Source organism: Chanos chanos, chromosome 1 (genome assembly GCF_902362185.1).
Source record: "Chanos chanos chromosome 1, fChaCha1.1, whole genome shotgun sequence".
NCBI lineage: Eukaryota > Metazoa > Chordata > Actinopteri > Gonorynchiformes > Chanidae > Chanos > Chanos chanos.
This window is the reverse complement of record NC_044495.1, coordinates 52,608,854-52,621,260: the sequence shown is the minus strand read 5'-3', so window position 1 is coordinate 52,621,260 and position 12,407 is coordinate 52,608,854. Positions and strand designations below refer to the sequence as shown.

Sequence of the window (12,407 nt, the reverse complement as noted above, 5' to 3'; positions counted from 1 at the left end):
GAGATACATACAGCAAGAGGAGACACAACCTTCTGAAAGGAGAAAGATTTCCACATTTCACCCCCACCATATTAGAAATATTAACATTAGGTACGTGGATTCTCCATCATCTTTTATCAAGATGCTCTCCTTCAAGAGATCATTTGATTTGATTTTTTTTTTTTTTACCTTAATTTCCCTAGTTCATATATAAATACATTGACGGTCTATAAATTTGAACTAAGTATACAGACCCTATAAGAAAGTGTCAAAAGGAATGTATGGCATGCAGTTAGAGAGATGAGAATTTGAGAAAAGAAAACACTTTCTGACAGGAGCCCTCACCCTGACATAGCTGTTAATTGAGAAATCATTGGGCTTTCCTGGTACTGTGTTCAAATGGCATGCATGAATGTGCACTGCCAAAAACCTTTTCTCTGTGTGTGTGTGTGTGTGTGTGTGAGAGAGAGAGAGAGAGCGAAGCTTGTCTGCGGTACAGGGCTTGTTTCATGGCTAAGCAGCAGAAAAGTAGACTCAGAAGAGCAGTTGAGAAACACATTATTACAAACGAGCGAGTAAATGAGCTGAGAGCTTTCTGTCGATCTGCTCTCTGCTTGCCAACCTTAATGTGTCTGCGTCTGCGTCTGTGAGAACAACACCACTCGCTGGTCTCATCACAAGCATTTGGAGAAGGGTTTTTAGTTTGTGGACCACGCCTTCATTTTCCCCCTCTTTTAACCAAAGTCTTTTCCATTCACTGAATGTAAGATACCCAAAACGTAAGACAAATAACAAATAATCTCTTCAGAGAGGCCGTCGGCAGGTCTAACGTGCTGTTATGTAACAGAGGAAGAGAAACTTGTGTAACTTGATGACTTGCATAGCATAACCCTTGCGCTTTCACATGTGCAGACTCTCCATATAAGTAAGTCTGGAGATGTTAATGAATATGTGTGTGTGTGTGTGTGTGTGTGTGTTTGTGTGTGTGTGTATATGTGTGTGTGTGTGTGTGTTTGCTGTGGCTTGCAGAAGCAGCCGATCTGAAGCAGGAGGAGCGTTTGCAGGAGCTGGAGAGCTGCTCGGGCGTGGGGAGCACCTCTGATGACACAGAAGTGAGAGAGGTCAGCTCCAGGCCCAGTACTCCAGGACTCAGTGTCGTCTCAGGTACAAACACTCACAGGCACTCTTACCGACGCCCTTTCACTTTTCCTCTGGACCTTTCCTTCAAAGAGTGTCAATAAAACCTCAAAGCAAACCAGACCAATCACCCAAACAAAACATAATTATTCTCCAAGATTGGAGTTGTTGTGCACTTATTCGTCCCACAACGAAACCCCGAGACTCGGCTGTTGAGCGCTGTTTGATTTGCTTCGCTTGTGCTAACGCTGACACAGAGTTTCACTTTAAGATTAAGACGCCTGTTCTGAAGACGCCACAACAGGTAGTTGACTCATCCCCGAGGGGCTAAAGCTGATGGATGGTCCTTTCCCTCATCCCTCTTTCATTTCTCTCTGCTTCTGTCCCTCGTTCACGCTGTCTGACCTCCCCCGAGGATTACTTCGGTCCTCGCGTCCCCTCCTCTCCTCACCCTTGGGAGTGATGCCGCGATTTCTCCCCCCCCCCCCCCCCCCGCGGAACCTCGAGCGAGAGGAGCCGTTCAGCATCACTGGCACTACATCACAAAGCACTGCAACATGTCTCTCTCTCTCTCTCTCTCTCTTCCTTTCTTTCTCTCTCTCTCTTTCTTTCTTTCTTTCTCTCTCTCTCTCTCTCTCATGCATTTTTTTCCCTTCACAGCGCCTCAGTCATGCGTACGCGCACATTCATAAACGCTCAAGTACACTTACAAGCACATGCACACACTGAAGCCAACAAACAGGCTTTTGCCTTTTTTTTTTTTTTTGGCTCAAGATTGAGTTGTAGAAAAAGTAGACCAGACTGTTTTACAAATGTAGCAAAATCTTGTTTGTTTGGAGTTTTATTTCTTCGATATCCAAGGGGATATCTATCACTGAAACTGGTGTGTTTGTCCAGGAGAACCGGATTGACCTGTGTTCGTCTGTGTGTGTGAAATGAGTTTGTTTGTCTGATTCCAGGTATCAGTGCCACGTCTGAAGACATACCAAATAAGATTGAGGATCTTCGCTCAGAATGCAGCTCTGATTTCGGTGGAAAGGACTCCGTCACCAGTCCGGACGGAGAGGAATCCGCTCACGGTACGATCGCGTCCGTTACGCCTTCTCCTCCCCCAGGCTAATCAAGCCGATCGCTCAAACCGCACTGTTAATCGATCCGAGGCATTATTTAAAAACGCCCGTTTCCAGCACTGTCCCTGCATTCAGAATCAGACCTGTCACGCTCCATGTGAGGAGGTGATTTATTTTTCTCAGGGCGTGGTGCTTAAAGTCTCAAACAGCACTTTTCACTTAATGTCTCACTGGAAGATTTCTCTGGCTTTCTTTTGGTGTTGGGATAACAACTCTCTCTCTCTCCTTTCTTTCTTTCTTTCTTTCTTTCTTTCTTTCTCTCTCTCTTTCTTTCTTTCTTTCCTTCTTTCTTTCATCCAACCCCCCACCCACTGCAGGAGGGCACAGTCTGGCGTGTGCTGCCGCCCAGTCCGACTCACTGCTGGCCATGTTTGATCCCCTCTCTTCGGGTGAAGGTAGTTTCTGTTCCCAGCATGCTCTGCGAGGTGGTGGGTGGGTGGGGCGGGGCGAGGTTGAGTCGGGGTAAAGAGGCACGGCACTCGTTTGGCCCCGGAGTGCCGAGGAACCGGGAGAGCGAGAATCATTAAGGCATGTCTAATGACGTGAACTTGCCAGAAGCATGAGTGGAGAGAAATGAGGCATCCGAATGTGCCTCTCCTCCACATCAGTTCAATTCTGGGACGGAAATATCAGCAATGCTGCAGAAAGAAGCGTTATACGGAAATGATGGCTGTACTTTCTCATTTATAAGAGTGTCCTTTCATTAAACAAAAAGGCAAAAGTGCTTTTCATCCCAATCTAATCTTTTTTTTTTTTTTAATTATCCTAAATTAGTTCTTTGTACTGTGTGGTTATACAGGGCAAAGCATGATGTGGTGAGATGGTGAATGGCAGTACATGGCTGTGTGTGTGTGTGTGTGTGTGTGTGTGTGTGTGTGGCAAGGTGAAAGGGAATGACAGGTTGCTAGACCTCACCTCAGGCATTTTGGCAGCACGGCAGGTCCCCACTGTGTTTGTGGCAACGTGCTGCCATTGGAAAGCATGCAGCAGAGATGACGTACCCTTGGAACAGGTGGCCTACTTTCACCTGGGCTCTGTCTCTCTCTGACAGCTCTCTCAAGCAAACCTACACCATGTGTGTTTGTGTGTTTCGCGTCTTCATGACTATCAATAAGAATCTGTGTTTTGCATAACGCGCGTATCAAATACTAATCATACAGACCAATTAGGACACAGCATTCTCCTATTTTAGGTGAATTAAATACATCATCCTCTTTTTAATCTTCTCATTGACTGAAGTCAAAACCAGATTGACATCTATCAAATAGATCAAGGAAAATGATTGATAATTTGAATAATGAATTTAATTATTTCATTAAGTATTTCTGGCTGTCCACTAGACAGCATATGCCACCTCAGCTTTTCTACAACTGGTTCAACTTAAGTACAACTCAAGCCCTGATAAACTGAATTTGGGGTAATTATTAAGGAATGGAACAAAGAAAGTTTATTTGACTCCGTGGAACGAAAGAAGAGAGACCCAGCCCCTAACTAAAACTGACCTCTTTTCTGCTCTCGGCTGTCTAGCCCTGATCACCACGCTCTCTTTCACCCCCGTTCACTCTCCAGGCTCCTCTACTGGCACTATTGTGAGACCCAGGGTGCACCACCCCCGGCCCCCGCACCCTCCCCCGGACCCCCCCATCCCAGAAGCAGGTATTATTCCACCGCTGGAACCCGGTCGTCCATCCCTGTTCGGCCCTCACAGCTTGGCCCAGTCGGAGCTAGAGCACAGCAAACAAAGGCACTCGTACCCCGAGAGGCTGGTCCGCAGCCGCAGCACCGACATCGTCAGCACGGGCCGGCGGCCCAACAGCGACCCGGGCCTGAACCGGAGGACCATGGTGGACGAGAGGGAAGCCGCCGGGGTCTTCTCCACAGGGCCCACCTCATCACCCAGCAAGGACTCACTCAAAGGAGAGGTAAGGAGGAGAAGGAGGAGGGGGTTGTCTCTGGCACCGTGCCTCATGGGGTTTTTCACAGTTTTACCTGGCGCCGGCGATGTAAAATTCTTCACATGCTGTCGTTTTGTGTGTGCGTGTGCGTGTGTGAACAGGCGGAGGAGAGGAAGGACAGTGACGATGAGAAGTCCGACCGCAACAGACCCTGGTGGAAGATCCGTTTTGCCCCTGCCATTCCTAAAGGTGAGCAGGAGCCCCGCTGTTCAGTCTCCATCTGACCGTCCCATCACTAGGAGTCTGCTTTTGTCCCGACAGGACGACATTGTCCTGTTTGATCAGGAGCACCGCATGCTGACTGCAGTGCTGAAAGAATCACAGATATAATATCAAACACTGGATATTAAGAGGAAAAAAAAAAAAAAAAAGGCTCATTCAGCTTTGATATCTGAGTGGAATTCAGTTGTAATGCTAAACTGTTTCGCCATCAGTCAGTCTAATTGATATTCAATAGTCTACATGCATAACTTATTGTATTGTTTAGTGGACGCATGGCTTATTCTGCCTGCCTCGCTCCGACATTAACAGGCTAATGGACTTCACATATATAAATAATTCTGTCATTTGGTGCTGTTAGATTATAGATCTCTTGTTGCCACACACCAGTGCTACCATCGCTCATGTTCAGTGTCTGTCAGATAAACAACCAGATATGCCACGAAGATCGACTGCTCCGAGACGCAGATGACTCTCATTAGCAAATTGTATCATAACGTGTGGATCTTACTTAGCATTCTAATACTTGAGCTTGGCTAGGTTAAATCAACTGGCTCTGCTTACTGCAATCCTGCACCAGCAAGGAGATTCAAACTAATTAAGCTCAATGCGAAGTTAGCCAAGCTAATTAGCGTTAACGTCACATTTACTTACCGCCTAACTCTGGATGGCGAAACCGGTTAGCAGTTAGCCTGCTAGCGCATGCGAGGCCAGGTCTGTGTCTAAGGCCAACTTGTGTCTTGTGTTCCTCACACAGTTCTCTATTGGACAGCAGAGAGCGAAATACCAGGTAACACACGTCACAGTTAGTGCCACCCAGTAAGGGGCTGAGTATATGTGTTAGCTTCATGCTAGCGCCTGTAGACACCCATTTGCTCATCTTGTTACCTTTGTGTCATAGCTCTAGTATTGATGCAATGCTTGATATTCTCATTCATGAGAACATGTGCTTTAATTTTTTTTGTTTGCGCCCATTGTCATGAGTTAAAACCGGAGCTTTCAGCTCCTCAGGTGTTTTGTTTTGTTGTTTTTTTCCTCTCATCCCAAGGGGTCTCAGAACCTTCTGAGAATAAGAGAATGTTCTTTGAACTTCTAAGAGTAAATTAGCTTCTGTCTATAGTACAAAAAAAAATTGTGTTCGGGCAGGATTCATTTTGATATACTTTGAGTCGGCTGTAACGGCTATACTTTTTGCTTTGCTCAGATACACAACACACTGGTCTTTAAAAAAAGATCTCTTTTATGGATAAGCTTTTGCATGGAGCCACAGGCATCTTATCAAAAACCTAAACACTTATGTCTTTTTTCTCATTATAAATCTGCTACCAAGACATGACTCATCTGCTTATTTGTGAATATACATGCATATACACGTCTGTGTGTATATATGTATATGCTGTGAATATAAGTGGTTTCCCCTTTGGAGGTTGACCGTTAACTCTGCAGTTGCCTGATAATTCTTTTCTTTTACTGCGTTTTTAAGTTGCCCTGTGGAAGTGACATGCTATTTGACAGTGCTGTGCTGTAATTTGTTATTTATTTTATTTTCCTGTAGACTGCCTAGTGTTTTGTGAAGTTGATATTGGCGCTGTCCTTCTTGTGAACAGAAAAAAAAATGTCTTTTATGTTATAGGCAGTCCTTGTCCCTGAACGTTTATGTAACAACTGAACATTTTTTGTTACAGATATACTCTGTATAAATATGATGCAGAAACGCACTGACATATAAAATATGCCCTGACCAAAATACTCCTTAAGTACTTGCACAATAACAGTACAACTTTTTCTTTAAAGAATTTCTTGGTCTTTTTTTGGTGCTTCAGGAATGAACAGTAAGGTAACATGGTATTGAAAGCTTGCCTGCATATTCAGATGACACTTGTTACAATCAAACAAACATGGCTCTTTATCATGCTGTGTTATCAGCTCTTTTTAGTAAGTTGAAAAATAGCTTGATGGAAAGACACAGAAACCTATGTGTTGCTTGAAATAAGTGATACACTATTGAGATCAGTCATGTGCCGCTGCGCTAAGCTTCCAGTGAAGTGTGATCCACTGTTACTCTCTAATGGTGTCTTTACATTGTGGGCCATTCTTCCTCTGTAAGGTAAGACCAAAACAATGACCGTAGTTCAGAGGACGCTACGCTGCTGTGCAGACGCGGTTTGGATCTTTTGAGAGAGTTTGGCATTTTTAGAGCGTGCGCTGACAATTCCACGTGCTGTCTCTGCAGCTCCATTCAAGAAGCGGGAGAAGCCTGATAAAGAGGACGCAGGAGCAGAGAGAGCACCTCAAGGTCTGTTAGCGTTTCCCCCTCGCACTCACAATACACGCTTCTCACCGGCCGCCCCCACAGGGCTGCGCCACCGCGGAGGCCCTCCCCCCAGCGACCGTCACAGAATAACAGAGCGGTTTCACTCTCCGCGTGTTCAGGGTTAGGTATGTCCGACGAGCTGGCGCAGAACTCCCAGGCACAGGCGGCAGAAGACATCCTGGACAAGTACAGGAACATCAAAAGGACCAGTCACAGTAACGGGACGGCCGGCGCGTCCAATTATCCAGCGGATGAGCTGACCACAGGTACGTTCTCATAGGTAACACTCTGTTTTCAGAAATGCAAACCTAAAGCGACACAGGCTTTTTTTTTTTGGTCTCTTCGGTACGTCTCAGCTTGCTTATCTACTCACGTACAGTAAATTGCTCCCTAGTCTCTGACTAGTTAAGTGTGTGTGTGTGTGTGTGTGTGTAGATTCAGGCCACTGTGACATGAGGAATGAATGCCCTGAGCTACTGCAGCTTGACTCGGTTGACGCCCCTACAGATGATGCTCCGGAGAAGTTCTCCTTCAGGTCAGCACAGCACACGCCTTTATGAAATTCTTAAAGATACTAACACTCCATTGATGTTCTTTCCATTGTGGTCCGTTACACTGTATCTGTGAAATGCAGTCAACTGTTTCTCAATGCATCTGGAGAACAGTACCCAATACAAAACAATACGAGATGAAGGCTTGATAAACATAAGCAAATCAGAAAAAGTTAAATATCTTAATGTTCTTACTTATTTATTTGGATTGGCACAGCTTCTTACCGTCTTCTAGTAACAGAGGTGTATTAGAAAGTCTTAGTCTTGCTCTAGGTAATCCTTTTGCTCTAGAGGAGTAGAGTAGAGAAGCCCTGTATCACTGGAGTGATGTTTTTTGACACGTGTCTGAGTTTGTATTCTGTCTTATTCTGTTTCCAGTGATGCTAAAAAGAAGCTCCGTCTGGCACTGTGCTCAGCAGATTCTGTTGTCTTTCCCATCATGCACCCTGCTACCACACGCAACGGTCTCCCCGATCACACAGACCCAGAGGGTAAAATTTCCACACGTAACATACAGCCACGAAACGCAGCAGCCTCCTGACAGTGGCTCTGTTAATTAATACCATAGTAACATTAACATAATAGAGCAGCCCCGCACAGGCTACTGAGTCCACCCGACTCAGCTAACCACTGACACGCAATCAAGAGGTTGACTGGGCTGATTCAGGTGTCCCAGCTCTTGGCTAGAGCAAAACCATTTATGGCAGGAAGAGCTAGAGATGACACTTTGAGAATCACAGCTTTGAAACAACACTTTCCTGATTCCATAATGCAGCAGTGTGGTGTTCTCACTTTCTTTGCCATAGACTCCGCCGTTGTCTTTTTTTCGTTCCGCCCCGGTTCCCGTGAAAACACACTGGTGGTAGGCCGGTAGTGTTAAAGTAGGTGTAAATCATCTCTGAGGCTTTATATTCATAGCGAGGTTGTAATTGTGATCTCTGTTCTCTCCAGACAATGAGATCGTGTGCTTCCTGAAGGTGCAGCTGGCAGAGGCCATTAACCTGCAGGATAAAAACCAGATGGCCCAGATCCAAGAGACCATGCGCTGTGTCAGTCGCCTGGACCCGCGCACCTGCAGAAAGCTGCTCACAGCCATCGCTGAGGATTACAGGTACCTTCACTCTACTGCTCTGAGATCAGGGGAAAAGCCACGGAGAATGTGTGTCACGCCTACTCTCAGGAGTTGTATGTTAACTGGAGGAGGAAAAAGAGAGAGAGAGAGAGAGTGACTGAGAGAAGTGGTAATCCATCATAATGAACTTTGAGCGCATGCATGCTTTGTTCATGGCGGTACGTGTGTGTGTGAGTGTGTGTGTGTGTGTGTGTGTGTGTGCACACGTATCCATTTGTCAATGTATGCGTGGTGGCCATCTGGGTAAGTGTATGCTGTGTAATTTTATTTATTTATTTATTTTTTTGAGTTTGTATGTATGTCTTTTTAAGTATGAAAGTTAAATTAATTAAAAGTTTATGAATCTGCTTTTGTCCCTGTTTCGGCTTCTGTGTTGGAGTCATTGTGGTTGCATTGTGGAGTCAGCGGCCGGCTCTCACTCTCTTTGTCTCCCTCTGACTGTCTGACTGGTTTTTTTGCCGCGGTAGGAAGCGGGCTCCGTACATTGCGTACCTGACCCGGTGTCGACAGGGCCTGCAGACGTCCCAGGCTCACCTGGAGAGGTTGCTCCAGCGCGTCCTGAGAGACAAAGAGGTGGCTAACCGCTACTTCACCACCGTCTGCGTCCGCCTGCTCCTCGAACACATGGAACCCAAAATGCAGGAGTTCATCAGAGGTGTGATAATTGTGATATATATATATATATATATATATATATATATACACGTGTGATAGATGTGACACGTGGATGGCTGTCTGATTCAAACACTCTTTACCTGGATGAATCCCGCTCACTGTCAGTGTGTGTGTGTGTGTGTATCCAGCATTTCAGAGCTACACGGCGTCGGACGAGAAGACTGCGGCGGTGGAGGACTTTCTGCGGGACCTGTACGGTGCCATGGCCCATGATGCCATCTGGCAATACGCTAGTGAGGAGCAACTGCAGGACGCTCAGATGGCCATCGAACGCAGCGTCATGAACCGCATCTTTAAGCTGGCCTTCTACCCCAATCAGGACGGAGACATCCTCAGAGATCAGTGAGAGACTCTCTCTTTCATCCCCAGCCTTGGCCGGTGAAGGCTGTATCTGGGACGTGTGAGCTTGTTTTCATTCGTTTCTCTAATCTGTCGATTATGCTTCCTCTCCTCTAGGCTCCTACAGGACCACATTCAACGGCTTTCCAAAGTTGTGACTGCCAACCACAAGGCCCTGCAGATCCCTGACGTAAGAGAGAAAGAGAGAGAGAGAGAGTGTGTGTGTGTGTGTGTGTGCGTGCGCTCAGACCTTACCAGCCAGTTTGCTACTTCGGCAGTAGTTGATAATGCACACAGTAACATTTTGTTGATACTTTGTATAGGTGTGTTTTGTGCGTCTGAGTATATGAATATGTTTTGACTGTGTGTCTGTGTGTGTGTGTGTGTGTGTGTGTGTGTGTGCAGGTGTATCTGAAAGAGGCTCCGTGGCCGTCGGCCCAGGCGGAGATCAAGACTCTGAGTGCGTATAAAACCCCTCGGGACAAAGTGCAATGTATCCTTCGCATGTGCTCCACCATCATGAACCTGCTGAGCCTGGCCAATGAGGACGCAGTACCAGGAGCAGATGACTTTGTCCCGGTGCTCGTCTTCGTCCTCATCAGGGTGAGCTCACACACACACACACACACAGTCACACGCAAACACACACACACACACACACACGCCCACAGTCACAGAAAAATGCCAGCAGAATACCAGAGCTATAGGAGCATATGTTCAAATAGAAATTGCAGTCCTTTTCCATTTGACGCACTTGTTACCAGGGCCACTAGTTATGTATGGAAGTGTACTGAAGTGTGTATAGTAATTTAGGTGCAGTTCAGTTAATCAGAACGTGTATTTAATAGCGTTTCAAGGAATTTTCTATCTAATCAGTTCCCAGTGTGTTCATTAGACTAATGACAGAATCACTGTATTATTTGAGCAAATGATGCAGCCTCCATCAAGGCTATTCTTAGCAAGCAATGAAACTCTAATTCAGCCTGTACATTTTTAGCATTGTTATTATGAACATTGGCTGAGCATATGCAAAACACGCGCAAACGCGCATCCCGCTCTTTTCTAAATGAGAAGTGTACAGTAATCCCCTCATTAAAAAAGAAAAAAAGAAAAAGAAAAAAAAAAGGAAAAACAGCAGAGTGTCTTTGTGCATTCATCTCCCTTCCCCACCTCTTTCCCGCAGCATCATGTGTGTAAAACTCAGCTTCCTGCACTCTGTAAATCCACTGGAAAGGATGTGCGCATGAATAATTAATGTTAAGTAGTATTAAGAGCTTGCTACATTAAGCTGGATCTGCTCACAGTTGTGTACAGTATGCATAATGTATGAACGTACCCCCTTTACCTCCTGGGGCCACGGGCCTCAGCCTCGCCGGCGGCCTTGTAAAGCTCCAGGTTTCCCTGCTTCGCCCGTCTCCAAGGCCGCACTGTGTAAGCAGGCCTGAAACCCACACCGTAAGCCTCTCGCTGAAGATCCGCTCCGTCTTCGGAGCGGCGAGTTAAGCTTCTACGCTTTAGCAAAAAAAGAAATCCGCACAAAGGCCGAGATGTTTTCTGTTTTCCCTATGTTGTGCGTTCCTATGTTTTTTTTTTTTTGTGTGTGTGTGTGTATGTATATTTGACTGATATAATGCATGTGTGTTTGTGAGTGTGTAACAATGTTTATACATATGTGGATCTCAGATGTTAATGCCTTCCCTCTTTCCCTCCCTCCCTCCAGGCAAACCCGCCTTGCCTTCTGTCCACCATTCAGTACATCAATAATTTCTACGCCAGCCGACTGAGCGGGGAGGAGTGCTATTGGTGGATGCAGTTCACAGCAGCGGTGGAATTCATTAAGACCATTGACGACCGCAAGTGAAGCAGAACAGCCACCTGTATGGGCAGACTGCAGACAGGGAAGAGAGAGAGAGAGAGAGAGAGAGAGAGAGAGAACGAGAGAGAGAGAGGAGAGAGGAGAGGAGACGAGACATCCCACAACCAACTGCTCATCCCTCTGCCAAAGCCCTTACCGCGAGGCAGAAAATGCCTCACTCGTCCTCTCAATCTGTATAGCTTGTACATAGAGCCAGAGACATTTAACGTTTCAAAAAGTTTCGGAAACTATACACAAATTAAGTGGGGATTTAAAAAAAAAAAAAAGGACAGTTTTACTTTGGTGGTGTGACTTAAAATAAAAAAAAGTTGGATAAAGGAAAAAAAAACGTTAGAGCTGAGGAAAAAAAAAAACGGCTTTTGCGTTTAACCGGCCAACGTTTAAACCGCTGATTTGCATATTTTGCTCACATCTCTTTCTGTGTTGGTGAGGTGTCGGGGGAATTTATTAAGACATTTTATATCAGAGAAAATCATTAAGAGGTAAAACTGAATTCTTTAAATGCAGAAATCAATAGAAAAAGGGACCAGGCCTCCTTGCGACGATCATAATTGTGAAGGAGCAAGGAGGAGCTAGAAAAGCCTTGTGGTGAAATTGTGCAATCATCAAATTGAAAAACAAACAAACAAACAAACAAAAGAACATATCATTATGCAGAATCATATCTGAGGCATTCACCTATCTCCATAGCCATAGTCACATTAAAATATTCATCTAATCATGCTAATATTTGTGATTGCTACTCTTATTCAGTCATTTTATGGGGCAGCTTGTTCATTGAATGTAAACAAGTCTTGTCATTGTGCATTCATTCTTTTCCCAAAAAAAAAACAAAAAAAACCCAGAAAAACCTTTCTTTCACTAACATTTTGGACAATAAGAGTCCACATATATTTATATGAAATAAAAATGTATTTATTACTTTCATCCTGTATTTAATGATTTTGTTTTATTTTTTACCATTTAAGTATGTGGCTTAGCCGTGAGAGAAAAAGGTTTAAAGAATTATATGCATACAGTTGATTATAAAAAAAAAATATTACAAGGCTGAGAAAGTATTAATGAGTTGTTGTTTTTTTTTGTTTTTTTTTTCTTTTTTC

At 45.0% G+C, this 12,407-nt stretch overlaps 1 protein-coding gene across 5 annotated transcripts in view; it reads left to right on the top strand.

Annotated features, from left to right (window-relative positions):
• The window catches only part of gapvd1 (GTPase activating protein and VPS9 domains 1), a 31,228-nt gene extending 19,077 nt beyond the window's left edge, over positions 1–12,151 (top strand). For 2 of the 5 annotated variants that reach the window (XM_030774584.1, XM_030774576.1), the window contains exons 13-27: positions 1,009–1,143; positions 2,076–2,195; positions 2,564–2,641; positions 3,816–4,168; positions 4,303–4,390; positions 6,654–6,716; positions 6,854–7,000; positions 7,170–7,269; positions 7,664–7,776; positions 8,237–8,396; positions 8,885–9,072; positions 9,221–9,434; positions 9,549–9,621; positions 9,837–10,034; positions 11,152–12,151. In XM_030774584.1, the coding sequence (XP_030630444.1) occupies positions 1,009–1,143; positions 2,076–2,195; positions 2,564–2,641; positions 3,816–4,168; positions 4,303–4,390; positions 6,654–6,716; positions 6,854–7,000; positions 7,170–7,269; positions 7,664–7,776; positions 8,237–8,396; positions 8,885–9,072; positions 9,221–9,434; positions 9,549–9,621; positions 9,837–10,034; positions 11,152–11,292 (2,171 nt within the window). In that variant the 3' untranslated portion in view covers positions 11,293–12,151. Of the gene's footprint in view, positions 1–1,008; positions 1,144–2,075; positions 2,196–2,563; positions 2,642–3,815; positions 4,169–4,302; positions 4,391–5,177; positions 5,211–6,653; positions 6,717–6,853; positions 7,001–7,169; positions 7,270–7,663; positions 7,777–8,236; positions 8,397–8,884; positions 9,073–9,220; positions 9,435–9,548; positions 9,622–9,836; positions 10,035–11,151 lie in introns of all 5 variants that reach the window. The other 3 variants (XM_030774569.1, XM_030774592.1, XM_030774600.1) reach the window with 3 other exon arrangements.
• The last annotated feature ends 256 nt before the right edge of the window (positions 12,152–12,407 follow it).